Consider the following 17,676-nt stretch of genomic DNA (forward strand, 5'->3'; position numbering starts at 1 on the left):
ACTAACAATCTGCGAAGGACCAACTGCACATATTCCAAGCATCATTACAAGAAACTGTGGGTGTAGGTTCGATCTCTGTACGGAACAGACCAGACTGATGCCTTCGGAATATTCATAAAAGACGAGAATAAATCCTTCCATCCTCTGCACCAGACAGGAATATTTACAACCAAGGCTATTTGCTAGTTTAAACCGCCAGTATTATTGAGGAATAATGGTGAATGGAACAATCAGTAAATTATTCCCATCTAGATATCATACAACTAGATTCAAAAAAAAAGTAACCCCAATATTTTAAGCTAAGTGGTTCATGCAAAAGCACGATGATAGAGAGATATAAGACGCAAAAAAAAGAAGCACGATTGCAACCATAACTGGTATCTTTGAAAACAAAAATCAACCCCAAGTTCCACCACCACCACCTCTGCCCTGCCGCCGCTGGGCAGAAATACGCCAATCGTCTTCGCCAGCAAAGCGGTTGTGCAAAGGCTGGATACGCTCCGCCTTCTTACGCTTCGACAATCGATCCGTAGGCGCAACCTTGAAGAAAGTTGGCGCCGCCTCCACGAGCCATTTCGGCTCAATCGCAGTGGTGCAGTGCATGTACTCCTTGCTCGTGAGGACCAAGGTGTGGTAGATGACGTGCTCGGACGGTTTGCCGAACATCGCGGAACTAGGATGCATGTACACAGGCGTTCCTTCAACCAGGGTCTTGTATCCTTCCTGGGGGTCTTTGCGTGCTGCGTTGCGGAAGAAGCCGGTGCACAGGGACTGTCGCACTTTCATGGTATCCCGGCCGCAAGAGACGATCCGGTGCTTGTAGCGGTTCATAATGCCGAGCAGCTGCTGACGCACATCTTGGGCGCGCTTGATCTGTCGTGCTTGGATGAAGTTCTCGAAGCACCAGGAGTTGTTAAAGCCTGCGTTCTTCCAACCGTTGTAGACATTGAGGAGGGTTAGATGATCACCGTGCGGATCGTGGAATTTGGACTTCTTTTGGTCTGCTTGTTGCTGCTTTTCTTTGGGGCGGTAGAAGACAGACTGGATTGACAGCATGGCGACAATGCTAAGCATTTCATCGGAGCAGCCTGAATCCACGGATGCAATGAGCACCTTGGCAAGCGCAGGCTCCATAGGGAAATCGGCCATCTTTCGTCCGAGTCGAGTCAAAAGACCCTCATCATCAAGTGCTGACAAGGCATATAGTTCTTCGAGTGCTGTCAACATGGTGTTGGTAGGCGGTGGGTCCATGAAATCGAAGTGGAGGAGGTCGTTGATACCCATTGCCTTAAGCATGAGGATGGTATGTGAGAGGTTCTGACGTTGAATCTCGGGGATGGATGTTGGGAGCATTTCGGACTGATAGGCAGCCTCCGTATACAATCGGAAACACTTTCCAGGTCCCGTTCTTCCGGCACGGCCAGCTCTTTGCTTAGCTTGCGCTTGGGAAATTGGAGTGACCACAAGGGAATCCATGCCGAGCTTCGGATCGTAGGCGTTCTGCTTGACGAATCCGGGATCAATAACGTAGTAAATCTGATCAATTGTGATCGAGGTCTCTGCAATATTTGTTGCGATGACGACTTTACGTCCGCCTGGGGGTGCTGGGTCGAAAATCCTACTCTGCATCTCACTGGGTAGTGCAGAATAGACAGGTAAGACGACCAGTTCAGGGACAGTAGGTCCCAAAGCTTTCATGCGCTCAAATAAGATTTCACATGCCGTATCGATCTCTTCTTGACCCGTTAAGAAAAGCAGAATGTCACCTTGCGGTTCTGTCAAGTGAATTTGCATGACAGTGATCAGGGCAGCATCCAGATAATCAGATTCAGGCTCCTTGGAGTACATGACTTCGACAGGGAAAGTTCGGCCGGGAATGGAGAAAATGGGACAGCCGTGGAAGTATTCGGAGAACTTTTCAGCATCCAGTGTGGCGGAAGTGATAATCAATCTGAGATCGGGTCTTCGTTTAACTGTCTTTTTCAACAGTCCGAACAAGATATCAGTCGCGATTGTCCGCTCGTGTGCTTCGTCAAGCATGATAACGGAATATCTCTTGAGGTCTGGATCCAGAAGAATTTCTCTCTGGAGCATTCCATCCGTCATGTACTTGATCTTGGTGTCTGGGCTGGTACAATCCTCGAAACGGATGGTATATCCAACCTCTGCTCCGAGCTTGCAACCAACTTCCTCAGCCACACGTTTAGCCACTGACATGGCAGCGACACGACGAGGCTGGGTGCAACCAATCATTCCGTTGTTTCCGTATCCGCCCTCAGCCAGGTACTGGGTCAACTGCGTCGTCTTTCCAGAACCTGTATCTCCGACGACAATCATCATTTGATTGTCCTTCACTGCATCCAGCAATTGCTTCCGGAATTTGTAGACTGGCAGACTCTCGCGTTGTTGTTTCATGGACATGGTCGTTCGCTTTCCAAAAGATGCATTCTTGCCCATCGTTACTCTCTTCCACTCCGGTACAGCCTCGTCCTGCTTGGGCTGCTGAGCACTCCGAAGATCAGCAGCAAACTTTCGCTCTTCAGGTGCAACCATGGGGTCCTGCCATTGAGCATTCAGATCGACATCAGCCGCCTTTTCGGCGGCCTTGTCTTGTAATTCCTGCTGCTTCAATTCGCGTCGCTCCTTGGCAAGGTTAGTGCCTGCCATTGCAGAACGGTTCATTGAACCATCAGGAGCCTTGACAACACGAATAGGAGAAAGTTCAAGGGATTGTTTCGTCTGGCCAGCCAAGAAAGGAGGCTCCTCGTCTTTGACCTCAATGTCGATATCTTCCTCCTCTTCGAATGTTCCTTCGCCGGTGAGCGTTGCATTATATTCCTCGTCGATGTCGGGATAATCTGCTGCAGAGACAACACCGGAGGCAATCAATTGTCTGATCTCCCACCGCTCTGGCGAAGTCATGCGCTTTCGGTTCCTCATTGGCCGACCTCCGGACCCTTCAATGACGGGCACATCGGAGGCGAGGCTGCCGTAATTATCATCTGCGAATCCCCCATCGAGGCGTTCCATATTTGCACCAGAAGCAAGGCGCTTCTGGGGAACAAGATCCCTGCCTGTCACTTGATCCACCTCCTTCATGGACAGTCCGATGCGAGTGCCTTCGATAGTAGCCACTTTGACTTTGACTGGTTGGCCCCGCGAGACCAAATCTGAGGGATGATTCACTCGCGCTCCTTCTTGCATTGCTGAAACGTGAACAAGACCATCTACCTTGCCCTTAACACCCTTTAGGTTCACAAAGGCACCGAAATCTTTCACACCGGTTACGGTTCCATCGTAGACCTTGAAAAGAACGGGGTGGTCATCCAGTTCGACAGGCGGGGGACGGCGGAAATCATCATCCTCGTCGCGATCACGGTGCCTCCGACGGTCGCTATGGCCATTGCGACGGCTGTCTTCCCGGTTGCCGTATTTCCCAATCGATCTACCGAACTCGTCCACGAGATCATCGTTTTTGTTGTACCGCGTGCCACTTCGAGACCTTGATCGCGAGCGGTATTTGTCTCTGCGCCGTCCACGGTCGTAATCGTTGTGTTCGGGGCTGCGGCTCCGCTTCCTAGTCCCGCGATCGTTTCTCGGTGCATGTGGTTTATCCTCCTTCGCTTTTCCTGCCAATCCCTCGAGCATGGCGAAAGTATCGTCCATCGCACCTGCTTGCGCATCGGTCTCGTCTACCGCTTGGCGATCTGTGTAGTCTTCTTCCGCCCAGCGCTTCTCCGTATCGGGGACCGCAAGGCCTTTAAACACGCGGGACTTTTGCTCCAGAGCATCAAGTATATCCATATCATCGTTGCCATGAGAAGCTCCCTTGTCGTTCTCCGCTTTCTTTCCCTTGTACTTGGGGTGCATCGTGAGCACCATGCGGTCGACACTCTCTAAGAGACTATCGGGGAAGTCGCCGCCCATGTCGTCGAAAAATTGCTTGAAATCGGAGAACTTGCCATTGCATTTGAGGTGCTGGTCGATCACGAACTCTGCGAGTGTCTTGTCGGCGATTCCCAGGTGATTCTCGAGCTCGTTCGTCACGCGCGAGACGAGCGAGAACAGCTCGAGAGACTCGAGGTCATCCATGATGGGCGGTGGAACAAAAGATTTCCAACCAAATAAAAGATAGAGCCAGCAAAACTGGACAAATGACTTGTGAATTGGCGAGCGCGCAAAACACTGCCTGTAGCTCTCGGAGGCAGTTCGGGATCTTGAAGGCGGAAAATTAGTGCAGCCGAAAGTTGCCACCGATAAGATACGGCGGTATGCACGATTTATGTACCAAAAAGCACCTGGGCAGTGAGATCAGTGAGACTTGATGGATTTATGGTGACAATATAATACTAAAAGTTGGGAAGATTCAACTTTTATCGAAGGAGAGGCGAATTCAAGCGAAAATAGATAAGAAAAAATAGGGAAATATACAGAGATTAGGTATTAAGTATTGGAGATCGGTTTTATACATCTAATATACATATTGTTGGTATACATGTTTCTCACTGTCTGGGGACTTCTGTATCATAGTATGACTCCGTTGGTTCAGACTCCAAGTCAGGGGATGAGCCCTCTTCCTCGCTCTCTGCCTCCGGTGATGGCTCAAATAATGAGAGTTCGGCGTCAGACGATTCACCCTCTGCAGCCTCCGCTACCTCCGAAGCAACTTCTTCGGGCAGACTCATTTCCATCTCACCTCCTTCACCAGAAGGTTGCATCCAGTCTGCGGCAACTCCCATACGTTCCTGCTCCAACAACTGTTTCTGTAGCGCAATCTGGCGCTTCAGTGAAGCACCCTTCCGCAGTCTCTTGTTGGCGGAGAATTCAGTCAATGCCCGAACCATCCGCTCTTCAACAAGTTCCTTGACATGACTTGCCAGAGTTCTGTCAGTGAAGACACCACCGAATCGGAAACTGAGCCACAGGTACAAGATAACTGCCTTATGAAGGCTCTCCAGATCATGTAAATAGTCGTTGCTGCCAGACACGGGCTGCTCGATGACTTCCAGGTTGAGGTTGGCAATATCCAACAGTCGCCCTTCATGGTGTTCGGCTACACAGTCTGCCATAGCACCAGTAACATCACGCGCGCTTGCAGTTTGACGGTCCATTGGAGAAACCATGAACTTCAACTGGTCCTCAAATGGCAGTCCTTTCACAGTGTCGATAATTTCGGCGTTCCCCAACTGACCGGTAGGGTCACACAGGAAGAACAAAGGGTTGACCTTGGCAATTTCTAGGACCCGCTTGATCAGATATTCGAAAGGTACACCTGGTGGGAAATAGGCGGCGAATTTCCGGAAAACAGATTCTGGAGGGAAGATTCCCGCCGCACTCAGCGGTGGAGGCTCCAACTTCATAGCCTGCTGAATATACGGAAGGTCAACCTCTTCGAGACAGGAGATCAGGCCCACGTTAGGCTCCTCGCTTGTGCTTTCCGTGACGTTGGCTGGACGATATCGACCAGCACGCCCACCAATTTGTTTGATCTCAGGAACAGTAAGCCGTTGAAGTCCAGTCGGGACACGCTTGACGAGGGTGTCAAAAATAACACGCTTGCAGCTCCTATCATGGGGTTAGTATGGAAACGCAAATATAATGAGGGTAGAACTCACAGATTAAGACCCATGCCAATCGCGTCACTTGCCACAAGGTAGTCATAGTCATTTTCTGGGTCATTGAATAGATTCGCCTGTTGGGTCCGAATCTCTGCTGGCAGACCACCGTAAACGATGGCTGCGCGTCTTCCGGTGGTCTTCTCAATGTCTGCCTTCATAGCGTGTATACCTTTCCGGGAGAAGACGACTATACAGTCACCTTTTTCAAGGCTATTGAGATTACCCTTTAAACTGTGCGGCATCACTTCTAGGCCGTTCAGACGTTCGTAGCGGTGAACCTCCAAATTATCTCCCGTAAGTGCACATAGCTCTCGAATCAATGGGATGGAGCGGGTTTCACCGCACAGGTGCAGCTCTGCTGCCTGAGCACCAAGGAAAGCTCGAGTCCATGCCCATCCTCTTGATGAGTTAGCAATCATTTGGATCTCATCAATCACACCAACATCGTATTCCTGGCCCAGGCTGACCATTTCCACAGTATTGCTGGTAATACGCGGCACTTCATCATTCTCGGGGAACTTGACATCGTCACCGGTGACGAGACTGCATGGAACCCCGTCTGCCTTGAAACGATGATATACTTCTTGCGCGAGCAATCTCAACGGACCTGCATAGAACCCATTCTTACTTTTCGCCAGCCGCTGTAGCGCATGATAGGTCTTTCCGGAATTCGTCGGCCCGACATGGAGATGGATTGTTCGCTGCATCGATCGTGCGCGCGGATACCACTCGGCTGGCCATCGAAGGTCGGCTACTTCTTCCTGTGCTTCCAGAATGGGCGCTGAAAACCTGGCAGTGAGGCTTTCCGAATACTGCATGTATTCTACCTCCTCCCGCAACCCCTGAAGTCCGGAGGCGAGGTAGGCCTTTTGCAGCGCTACCTTGATTTGCCGAAGGGGTCCCCATTGTATAGATGTCTTCTTATCATCTGATTTGCAGGCGTTTTTGATTTGACGTTCGAATTGAGTCCATCCTTCTAGCGAGTCGCCTGATTTACTCAACTTGCTGTGTACATCGCGCAGGGTTGCTTCCACCAAGTCATTGAAATCTCGTGCGGCTGCAATATCCTGTCGAATAGACCTCGAGACTGAAGCTCCCACAAGTGATTTGCCTTTTTTTGTGTCGGGCTTTTTGTCCGAGATACCGGGTTTGAACTTTCTCGATCGGTGAAAGACCGAGGTTGTGGTGAAAGGTCGTACAGCGAAACGAGTCAAGGGTCGCAAAGCACAGAGGGAACGACTACCGCCAGTCCATGGCTGCATTCCTAGTGCTCCAATCCCGTATATAGGATTGAAAGAAAGAAAGTGAAAGTTGGAAATCAAAGAGGATAGAAGAAAGAAGAGAGAAACCAAAAAGTTCCCTTATCGAGAGTCGATCCACTTTAAAGCTCCAATGGTGGGGAAAACCATCTTCCCTTCATATACCTCAGACGGCCACCTAACTCTCCCCTTGAACTGATCGTCTTCTTAGAAGTCTTCTTTACAAACTACACCTAACTCTTTTTTTTTCTCTCTTTCTTTCTTGTCTCACCCTAAAACCCCAAGTTGTGGGCTGCCCGTCAGCATGGGCTCCTCGATAATTAACATTCAACGCGACTGTGGGTGATCACCTTCTACCCTCTTACAAGAACCCTAGCTGACCTTCACCTGTCTGAATTAGTTATACTGAACACAATCCGCAATTCCGGCGGCCATGAGGTGAGCCCGACCCCTCCCACTCCTCTACCGCGCGGATACTGACGGCACCCCTCCCCCTAATAGTGGAAAGTCTTGGTGGTGGATGAGACCAGCAAGAAATTGGTCTATGGTGCTGTAAAGGAAGAGGAAATTCTCAATCTCAATGTTTCCAGTGAGCTCGCCTTGTGCTTTGCGACCAAAACAATTCCACTAATGCCATACAGACGTCGAGCAGCTCGAACACCGACGACCGTCCAATCCCGATATGGATGCGCTATACATATTGTCCCCGGAATCGTACGTGGTCGACTGTCTGATGGCAGATTTTGAGGTGGGCCGATACAGAAAGGCATTTTTGGTGTGGACTTCATGTTAGTGGGCTGGTGAACCCCAAGGCCTTCGCGACGTCATTCCGCTCACACAGCTTATAGCCCTCGATCCGGAACAGCGATCTCGGATTGATCGATCTCAAATGGCGCGTGAGCGCATTGCGGACTTTCACATCATGAACATCAACTTCTATCCCAGAGAATCGCGATTGATTACATTCCGGGATCCGTGGAGCTTCCCGATACTCTTCCACCCGGGTTGCAACAACTTGATTCGGCGTCATTTAGAAGAATTGGCCCAGAAGGTAAGATATGCTGTCCGAGTATGATTGAGCTTGCTGACATCGAATCAAGGTTGTCTCTCTTTGCGCTTCTCTGGGCGAGTATCCAGTAATTCGGTACTACCGGCCCCGATCTCCGACTCACGAGGCCGGAGTTATGTGCTCTCACCTGGCACGTTTCATTCAAAATGAATTGGATCAGTTCGCGCAGCAACAGCGTGACTTCCCGCCTCAAACAAACCGCCCCCGAGGCGTACTGTTCATAGTGGACCGCTCCATGGACTTGTTCGCACCCCTCCTTCACGAGTTTACATACCAGGCCATGGTCCACGATCTTCTTCCTGTCACGGAGGGGGACAAGGTTACCTACAAAACCGTTTTAAATAAGGGCGCCAATAATGAGGAGGTCAAGGAGATGGAGATTGGCGAGGATGATCGAGTCTGGGTGGACTATCGCCATATGCATATGAAGGATGTGCTTGGGAAACTGGGCGAGGACTTTGCCAAATTCCGAGCAGCAAACCCCCAGTTCGCAGACGAGTGAGTTTTGACAGGCCTTCCCTATACTAGAGTCTACTAACTTGGGATTTTAGTAACGACAAATCCAATGTGAACACCATCAAGGATATGTTGGGCGGACTGACAGAATTCCAACAGGGCAAGGATGCCTACACGCTGCACCTCAACATGGCACAAGAATGTATGAACTACTTCCAGTCCCGCAAACTCTTGGAAGTGAGCTCCACCGAGCAGTCATTTGCCACGGGTCTTGATGAGAACTACAAAAAGGCAAAGAACCTAGCAGCGCAGCTCGTGCAGCTCCTTGATGACGATGCAGTTATACCACCAGATCGGCTTCGACTCATACTTCTGTACATCATCTATCGTAATGGATTGCTGGGTGGTGACATTCGCAAACTTATGGCCCACGCTGCACTCCCACCACATGACGGCGGGGTGATTGCCAACCTCGAGCTCCTTGGAGTTCGTGTCGAGAAGCCTCTCAAGGATGAAAAGCCACCACCAGTGCAACCTCTTTTCAACCGACGAAACCCACCTCCCGAATCAGAGGAGGTCAGCCTGAGCCGGTACGAGTTAGCTATCAAGCAGATGCTCGAAGACCACATTCAGGGCAATCTGGACGCGACTTCCTTCCCCTTCACACGCCCGCACACCGAGACGGACAACGCCATAGCTGCCCAAGAAATGCAGTCACAGCAGGCCTCTTTGCGCAGCGCAAAACCGACCTGGGCACGCACAAGATCTGTCGACCAGCCTCGACAGCGCATAATCGTCTTTATGGCCGGTGGTGCCACCTATGGCGAGTCCCGAGCCTGTTGCGAAGTCTCAGCGTCATACAACCGGGACGTCTACTTGGCTACGACGCACATGTTGACCCCCGGTCTCTTCCTCCGCCAGGTCGGCGACCTGAGTGTTGACCGGCGTCGACTCGACCTCCCATCCGAGCGTCCCAAACCTACTGCTCCGGCCCATCTCTTCGAGCGCGAGGCCCCTCCAGCTCCCACTCCGCCGCCACAGAAGAAGAAACCCGTCTCAACGGCACACCTCAACCCCCCAGCTCCACCAGAGGCATTGATGGCCGGTATGTCAATAAAATCAAACGGAAGCGGAAGTGGCCCGGCCTCGTCTGGCAGCGGGAAGCACGACAAGAAAGATAAGGAGAAGAAAGACAAGGAGAAGAAGAAGTACCGTTTCTTCAAGTAGCTTCCTTCTTTTCGTCTCTCTTGATCCCACCCTGCCTCCCATGCGCTGTCCCCGTCCAGCGCTTTTGTCATACCATTCTTTTCCTTATCTTTCTGTTGGTCTGGTCTGGTCCCGAGCATTCAAGGCGCTATTCTCAGCGGTTTTTTATTTCTTTCCAAAGATGAGTCCTATCAAGACTTAGGTCATGGGAAATTTTTTCACTGCACTACAATTTATGCTAGGTAGAATCTGGACACCAGTTTCAAGTTGCAATACCTAGTACATGGTAAATATTCAAGTCAAGCACTAAAACAGAATCAAATGCAGAATCTCCATTTGAAACTGATATCCACGTAAAAACACACATAACGAAACAACAAGTAGGGGTATCATAAAACACAAAACAAAACAAAAAAAGAGCATATCCAACCCTCCACCATCCATCTGTAGAATCCACCACTTAAATTCCCTCCCCGAGATACTTCAAAACCTCATCATTCTGATAAAAAGCCTTCCTAATCCTCTCCGCCCTCCTCTTATCCTCCGCAGCCTTCTTCCGCACTTCCTTGGGATTAAGCTTCTGCACCTTGACCGGCGGCGGTCGCGGCGGCAATGGATCTCCATCTTGATCAAGCCCAGTCCCCAATCCAGCAGTCCCAAGTTTGACGCGAGGTTTGATAGGTTCACGGATACCCTCACGGCCGAATGCGCCGAGCCCAAGTCTGCTGTCAGGATCCCAGCCGTAGGTAGAAAGGTACCGGAGACCTGAGCGCGTGCGATCGAGATGCGATGGTGGGTGGGAGTGAGTAAGACAGATTTGATGTGCGAGCGAAGCTTCGTGGGGACGAGTTTTTTTGTCTGTTCCGTCTGCTGAGGTTTGTGGCGGGATAGGTAGGTTGCACACGTCGCAGTATTCTGGGGCCGCGGGGGCAGTCGCCGCTGTAGGTGGAGGCGGGATTGTGTCTTGAATTGGTGGCGCGGACTGTGTGCGGATTGGTGGTGACGATGCTCGCTGGGTTGGTGTACTTGGTGATGTACTTGGGACTTGCCGGTTCATCACAATAGAGAGGTATGTGTCTGCGATGCTGGTGCCGGAGGAGACGGGCGCCGCTGGTGCTGCTGTTGTGTCTAGATCGGAGGATCGCACGAACTGCACGCGTTTTCGGCGGACACCGGAGCTGAAGGGACGCACATCCTCCGGTGGGAGGAAGTAGTCTTCGTCTTCGGAGGCCATGGTTGGGGATTGTAGAGCTGTGAAGGGTAATAATGGAAGAAAGAAGGTTTTGGGGGGGGGGCGGAGCGGAATTAAGAAGGTGGTGATAAGATAAGCGGAGATACGTGTTACACAGAAATCCCTTTGGGCACACACCTGTCCTTTCTTTCCATCTTCATATCTCAATTAAATATGCCCATCCCCATCATTGCACAGGGCCTTCGGGATGGCATCTCATCCATCCCGCATGCCTGGACATTCCTCCGCATAGCACCATGGGTGCTAGCTCTCGCAGCACTGAAATACTATTTCGAAGGAGCCCGCAACACCTCCGAGCGAATGATGCGATCAAAAGTGATAATGGTAACGGTAAGCTACCCCTTCAGCAATACACCACCATTCAATCAATCAATCTAATAAAACAATCCAGGGCGGCACCTCCGGGATAGGCGCAGAAGTAGTCCGGGAGCTCGCAACCCGCGGCGCCCAAGTAATCCTCCTAACCCGCCAACCACCCTCCGATCTCTACCTCTCTGAATACATCGACGACCTGCGCGCCAGCACGAAAAACCATCTAATCCACGCCGAACAAGTCGACCTCTCCTCCCTGCACTCAATCCGCACCTTCGCAACAAAATGGATCGATAACATCCCACCCCGCCGACTAGACTGTATAATCCTCGCCGGCGGAACAGCCGAGCCCTCCGGACCCCGAGCTCTAACTACAGACGGCATCGATATCGAATGGCAAACAAACTACCTCGCAAACTTCCACCTCCTCAGCATCCTCAGCCCAGCACTACGCGCTCAACCTGCACACCGCGACGTACGCGTCATCTTCGCAACATGCGCGAGCTACATCGGCGGTGACTTCAGCAATCTGGATTCCGTGGCGCGGGGGAAGCAGAAGGTTGTTTCGAAACGGACCAAGACTACACCACCGCTATACGCGCAGCCCAAGGGCGTGTACGCTCTCAGCAAGCTTGCGCTGACTATCTTTGCACACTCGTTCCAGCGGCATTTGAATGCTTACGAAAGGCCTGATAGTCTGCCGCCGTGTACGCGGGTTATCGTTGTTGATCCCGGGTTGACGCGGACTCCGGGGACACGGCGGTGGTTGACTGGCGGGTCATTGTGGGGTCTTGCGTTGTACTTGATTACTTGGCCGATTTGGTGGCTAGTTTTTAAGTCGCCTGTGCAGGGTGCGCAGAGTATTCTGTATGCGGCGATGGAGCAGCAGTATGGACGGGGTGGGGGTGGGTGGTTGATTAAGGAGTGTCGGGAAATGGATTATGCGCGGGCTGATGTGCGGAATGATGAGGTTGGGAAGAAGCTTTGGGAGTTTAGTGGGAAGATGGTTGAGGAGGCGGAGAAGGAGAGTGCTGTTATGAGGGCTTTGGAGAAGAAGGAGGTTGAGGTTGAGAAGCAGAAGGCTGAGGCTGAGAAGGTGAAGAAGGAGAAGGCGGAGGCGACTTGGAAGAAGGGGAAGGCTGATGGGTCGAGGAGGAGTCGGAAGGGACAGAAATAAGTGATGATATACCTGTTTTGTGGGTATGGTATGATATGTATAGATGGAGTTGAAAGGGCTGTTACTCTACTGTGATAAGAGAAGCTCAAATTTATAGACCAAAGCATCACAAAAAAGGAAATTCGTTTCATGTATTCTACCAACTTAATCCAGGTCTTCTATATCAACAGACGCAAGATCATTTTAAACCACAAAACACGCCTAGCAAATCAGCGAAGTAAATTTACTTCTTAAGCTGAGCAAGCAGCTCAGCAGGGGGCTGCTGGCGGTAACCCTGGGGGTTGTTCTTAGTCCAGAGCCAGAGATCCTCGCAAGCCTGCTCGAGGGTACGCTCAGCCTTCCAGCCGAGCTCGGTGTTAGCGCGGGTGGGGTTGGCAGTGAGGTTAAGAACATCGCCAGCGCGACGGGGAGCAACCTCGTAAGGCTGTTCCTTTCCGACGGCGTTGGAGAAGGCGCGGATCATCTCGTAGACGGTGCTGCCCTTGCCGGTACCCAAGTTCCAGGCGCGGACTCCGGGGTTGTTGGCGCGGAGGTAGTTAAGGGCCTTGAGGTGACCGTCTGCGAGATCCAGGATGTGAATGTAATCGCGGATGGCGGTTCCGTCGTGGGAGGCGTAGTCTAGGGTGTGTTAGATTGGGGGGTTTTGCTAATGGGAAAGGAGGGGATTTGCATACCATCACCGAATACCATCAACTTCTCGCGCTTGCCGGTGGCAACCTGGGCGAGCAGAGGGAGCAAGTTGTAGGGGACACCCTGGGGGTCCTCACCCATGATACCGCTGGGGTGGGCACCGGCGGGGTTGAAGTAACGGAGCAGAGCGCCGTTCCACTTCTTAGCCTCTTCCTCGTTGCCAGCCTTGATGGCGTTGTTGCGCTGAGCGTTAATCACGTCGGTGATGGCGGTCTCGACGGCGAACTTGGTGTTACCGTAGGGGTTGGTGGGGCCCAGAGGGCAGTCCTCGGGGATGGGGATCATGTTAGGGAAGCGGGTGGCATCGCCGTAGACGGTGGCGGAGCTGGAGAAGACAATGTTGGTGACATTGTTCTTCACCATGGAGCGGAGGAGGTTAATGGTGCCGTAGACGTTGACCATGTAGTAGTCGAGGGGCTTCTCGCCGGACTCGCCAACGGCCTAGATTGGAACAATTGGATTAGCTATTGGATCATATATGGGTTTATGCTTTCATCGGATACACACCTTCAGGGCAGCGAAGTGGATAACGCTGTCAATGTCGGGGTGAGCCTCGAAGACCTTGTCGAAGCTGTTCTCCTCGGTGACATCGAGCTGGATGAACTCGGCCTTCTTACCGCAGATCAGCTCAACACGCTTGAGGGCCTCGGGTGAAGAGTTGTAGAGGTTATCGGCAACGACGACCTTGTAGCCAGCCTCGAGGAGGGCGAGGGTGGTGAACGAGCCAATGTAGCCCGTGCCACTTTGCGGGGAATTAGTTTTCTAATCTAAGATCTCAATGAGGAAATTTGACTTACCCAGCAACCAAAACTGAACCAGAAGGCATGATGTATTCAAGGAGAATGGAGAATATGTATGGAGAAACGGAGAGAAAGAAGAGTAAAGAGCGAGGGGCAGCTTTTAAGGGGAAATTGGGATGTGGGGATCCCTACTCCACGTGGGTATGAGATGATGCGGCCTGGTATATTCTTTTTGTTTTGTGATATTTACTGATATATATATATATAAATATATATATATATATCCATATGTAGCCATTGGTCTATTTCACCTGGAATTTCTCCGTTCTGTCCCGATTGCTATTAGACGCGGAACATTATAAACATATGTGTTATGACGACCGTGGCGGCGAAAACGGCCCTGAATATCGAAACCGGTAAAGATATGCAAAGAGAAACCCCTTGAATCTCCCTAAATCTCCCCAAATCTCCCCAAATCCCCTGAAACTTCTTCCTGCAAACATCGTTTCAGTTGGGCCGAACAGGGACAGCCGCAAGGGGGCAGGGCCGAGTTCGTCGGAGAATGCTCGGCATTTATTTACTGTGTTCATGGACAAACGAAGTGAAATTGGTATTGGAAAAAAAAAGTAAAATAAACCGGGTTCAGGTACAATAATACAACCTGATTTTAGCAGGGCCCAGATTCCCTGGTTGCATTTTAGCAACATGGGCCTATGAGACTATTCAGTACTCAAGGCGTGTTGACATGCCAAGGGTATATACCCAAAGGCTCAAAATCAAAATAGCCCAATAATTGGAATAATTGGTTACTTTTTTAACCAAGGAGCTCAACGTCCAGACCAATGGCCCGCATGAAAAGGTTGACGTTGTTCAAGCGCTGACTCCCCATATCGGCAGGAAGAGTCTTGCTGTAGCCCACGGTTTCCATGACACGGTCCCTGTAAGAAATGAATTAGCACCTGCTTCTCCGCATTAAATCAAAATGGAAACACTCACTTGACGGCAATAACCAGACGCTGCTGTTGCTCAGGACTGGCGCCAATGCCCACGGCAGCAAGGAACTGCCAGACATACATATCGTCGCCGGAGCTGATCGATCCAGGGAAAATCTCATTCAATCCGAGTTCCAACGTATCAAACAGCACATTGAACTTCTCAACCCACTGCTGCCAATCGTGCTCGGAAGCCTGACCGGCCTCCTTGACAATCTCGGCACGACTGAGCAACATGGTCAAAATGCCCAATCCAACCTTGGTCCGAGCCACGGTCTGCACATGGGTTTGATTGATGACCAATCCCAAAAGACCAATAATAATGTTGAAGGGCGCCTCGTTCACGTATCCCAAAAGGCAGGGCATGACGGCCAGCGAGAAGAGATCAATGGCTTCGCGCACACCGAGCGATGGCTGGGCCTCACCCGGCACAGGCTGAGCAAGACGGACCACATCCAGGCTATCCAGGTGGACGACAATCATGGTGAGGATAGTGACACGCTGTTCCTGGTCAATGTGACGGAAGATGCGAGGAATGGCCTTCTTGCCCTTGGGGTATGACAAGAATGCGATAAAGGGGTGTGGTGTCGTCGAGTTAGGCACAATTGGTTCCATCACCTTCAATGACCGCCACAACTTCTGGTTGAGCGAGTGGAGCTTCTGTCTCCATTCCATGTGTTCTTGGATTGCCTCAGCGTCGCCTTCCTCGGGGGAGGCGGCATCGTGCGCTCCATATCTTCCATTGCCATCAATGCACTGTAAACACCTTCAAGATTCGTAAGGATTGACTTGCGGTCACTGAGACTCAGATCCGACTGCTTCTTAGGCTTAGGTCCTTCTGAGCTATCAGGGCGCTTAATGTTCAGCATCGGCTTGGGTGCCTTGGCATTGCTAAATGAGATTTTGCCCAAGCTGCCCTCGATGATGAGCTGCTTGTTCTTAGGCTTGGCCTTTGCCGCTTCGACAGCACGCTGGACCTGCTGCTGCATCCGCTGCATGTGGTTGTCGGCACTCTGGAAATTGCCCCGACGATGTCCCCCGAGGCGGTTGCCTGTCTGAAGCAGATAAGTCTGGGCGAAATGGCCAAGGGGCTGGTGAGGGTGTTGGCGGGGTGCGCCACGAATCTGGCTGTAGACCTGGTAGTAGAAGTCCTCCGCCAGCACGGCCTCGGGGTCCGAATCTGCGACATTTCCAGCAGCCGCAACCAGCTGTTGCAGCTGGATACGGGTGATGAAATTCTTGTCCTGCGGTGTCATCAGACCATTGCCTCGGGACAGAAGGAAGATCTTGTGGTTGCGCTTGGCCCGCTTGGCATCCTCCACCAAATAAGTGTTACGCTGCTCTTCCGTGAGATGCATGAGTTGCTGCGGGTTAGTGATCACCGGCATTCCATTGTTGGAGGCGCGGTTAGGGGGTGCCACTTGGTGTTGAAGGGGTTGCTGAGGCTGCTGGGGTTGCTGGGGGCGCTGGGCCTGGGCCTGGGGTGGACCATGGCGGCCAGGAGGCGGCATGTTCTGCGGGGGGAGGTTGGCGTTTTGCATCATGTGCAACGGCGCACCGGGTGGCATATGTCCAGGGCCACCATAAAGCTCTGGCATACCAGGCGGTGGGTGTGGCATTTGCGGGGGTAGGTGGCCCTGTTTCATCTGTGCCTGGAGGAGTTCCAGATGCACCGGAGGGAACCCATCAGGAAGCGTCTGGAGGTGCTGGAGCTGAGGTGGGTACTGAGGTTGCTCTACCATAGATCGCAGAAAGGCTTCTGCGGCAGGGGTCGCGGTAGTATGGCCATGATAACGCATCTGTGCCTCGACCTCTTCCAAGCTCATCATCTTCCGGCTCGGGGCAGCAGCAGCGGTAGCGGGTTCAGCTTTCTTCTGCGAGACACCCCATACACTAGACTTGGCTTGCAAGTCAGGAATATAGCCGGGATCCGAGTACTTCTCATAGCCTGAGCGCTTGGTGGTCTGGGGGGCGGTAGACTGGACAGGAACTTGGGCGGGCTGGGGGGCGACTCGGCCTGCATTGGGATTTTGCAGACTAAATCGAACCTGCTCCTCCCCAATGGCATCGGAAACCTGAGCAGTCTTTCCAAAGAAATCAAAGTCTCTGCCAACGGATTTATCGGGGCCGGCTCCGCCAAACGTGTCATCGTTGAACTCGTCCTGGTCGTCGGGAAGCTGGTCGCCAAGACCATCGTAGGTATCCTCGAAATCAATCCTAAATAATGATGAGTACAATGTCCCATTCCAAGCTATTAAAAAAAGATAAGCTCTCACACGTCGTCATCTCCTAGCGCATTAGCTCGAGCAATATCGGCAAAGGGATCTGGGTTTTCGAAGAACCCTTTCGCCCCTGGACCATCACGGTCCCTGGGTAGGGTTGTATCAAATCCAAAGAAAGCCATCCTCTAGGATGAGGAATGGGAAAGAGGTGGGGAGGTGAATGACTTAGTGGGGGGAAGTTGAGGAAAGGTGCGATCGATGGACGGGAAGTTCTGGAGTGCGGATGCCTCAGGCAGAGATGTCTTTTTGCCAAGCCACGATCTTCTCTGTGCAGCTTTCAGCTTTTTGATATGTAAAGACCTCGGGTTATTAACAAAAGATTAAGAGAGATATAATGTTATAGAGTTATATACTCAAGACTTGAGGAGTCTCCATGGTATATCTTGGCCCTATAACTACATTGTATATACCTGAATAGTAACAAATAACAAGTGAACAAGTCAGCAAGAGTCAACTTATATAACGAGAATCCTTTCCCCTTTGTCTCTCTGATATAAGTGGAATTGACATCATCGCCCTCCAAGATCAAATACGGATCTTACAAACCCACTCGTACCTAATAATATCCCCTAAAGGACTAGAATGTCTCAAATTGGGTAACACCCCAAGTGGCTGAAAGCGGT

At 51.5% G+C, this 17,676-nt stretch overlaps 7 protein-coding genes across 7 annotated transcripts; 2 read left to right on the forward strand and 5 right to left on the reverse strand.

Annotated features, from left to right (window-relative positions):
* Positions 1-396: 396 nt before the first annotated feature.
* On the reverse strand, positions 397-4,092 carry N7517_010475 (uncharacterized protein; the record flags this gene model as incomplete). Its single annotated transcript, XM_056728198.1, has 1 exon — positions 397-4,092. One exon carries the CDS (start codon positions 4,090-4,092, stop codon positions 397-399), a length of 3,696 nt encoding a protein of 1,231 aa, XP_056574013.1.
* A 410-nt stretch (positions 4,093-4,502) lies between these two features.
* On the reverse strand, positions 4,503-6,880 carry N7517_010476 (ATP-dependent RNA helicase SUV3; the record flags this gene model as incomplete). The annotated part of the gene is made up of 2 exons (XM_056728199.1): positions 4,503-5,565; positions 5,616-6,880. The coding sequence occupies 2 exons, from the start codon at positions 6,878-6,880 to the stop codon at positions 4,503-4,505; spliced, it is 2,328 nt and encodes a 775-aa protein (XP_056574014.1).
* A 301-nt stretch (positions 6,881-7,181) lies between these two features.
* Positions 7,182-9,629, forward strand: N7517_010477 (Sec1 family protein; the record flags this gene model as incomplete). The annotated part of the gene is made up of 7 exons (XM_056728200.1): positions 7,182-7,215; positions 7,278-7,315; positions 7,379-7,466; positions 7,519-7,625; positions 7,671-7,928; positions 7,978-8,444; positions 8,498-9,629. 7 exons carry the CDS (start codon positions 7,182-7,184, stop codon positions 9,627-9,629), a joined length of 2,124 nt encoding a protein of 707 aa, XP_056574015.1.
* A 439-nt stretch (positions 9,630-10,068) lies between these two features.
* Positions 10,069-10,842, reverse strand: N7517_010478 (putative G-patch domain protein; the record flags this gene model as incomplete). Its single annotated transcript, XM_056728201.1, has 1 exon — positions 10,069-10,842. The coding sequence occupies one exon, from the start codon at positions 10,840-10,842 to the stop codon at positions 10,069-10,071; it is 774 nt and encodes a 257-aa protein (XP_056574016.1).
* A 171-nt stretch (positions 10,843-11,013) lies between these two features.
* N7517_010479 (putative oxidoreductase) lies at positions 11,014-12,349 on the forward strand (the record flags this gene model as incomplete). Its single annotated transcript, XM_056728202.1, has 2 exons — positions 11,014-11,190; positions 11,252-12,349. 2 exons carry the CDS (start codon positions 11,014-11,016, stop codon positions 12,347-12,349), a joined length of 1,275 nt encoding a protein of 424 aa, XP_056574017.1.
* A 223-nt stretch (positions 12,350-12,572) lies between these two features.
* N7517_010480 (NAD-dependent epimerase/dehydratase family protein) lies at positions 12,573-13,865 on the reverse strand (the record flags this gene model as incomplete). Its single annotated transcript, XM_056728203.1, has 4 exons — positions 12,573-12,967; positions 13,024-13,480; positions 13,547-13,781; positions 13,837-13,865. 4 exons carry the CDS (start codon positions 13,863-13,865, stop codon positions 12,573-12,575), a joined length of 1,116 nt encoding a protein of 371 aa, XP_056574018.1.
* Positions 13,866-14,593: 728 nt separating this feature from the next.
* On the reverse strand, positions 14,594-17,175 carry N7517_010481 (deadenylation-dependent mRNA-decapping factor PAT1; the record flags this gene model as incomplete). The annotated part of the gene is made up of 4 exons (XM_056728204.1): positions 14,594-14,717; positions 14,776-15,507; positions 15,561-16,988; positions 17,048-17,175. 4 exons carry the CDS (start codon positions 17,173-17,175, stop codon positions 14,594-14,596), a joined length of 2,412 nt encoding a protein of 803 aa, XP_056574019.1.
* Between the last annotated feature and the right edge of the window lie 501 nt (positions 17,176-17,676).

This window comes from Penicillium concentricum (assembly GCF_028827145.1).
Source record: "Penicillium concentricum strain IBT 3081 chromosome Unknown utg000006l_segment0_segment0, whole genome shotgun sequence".
In the NCBI taxonomy this organism is placed as follows: domain Eukaryota; kingdom Fungi; phylum Ascomycota; class Eurotiomycetes; order Eurotiales; family Aspergillaceae; genus Penicillium; species Penicillium concentricum.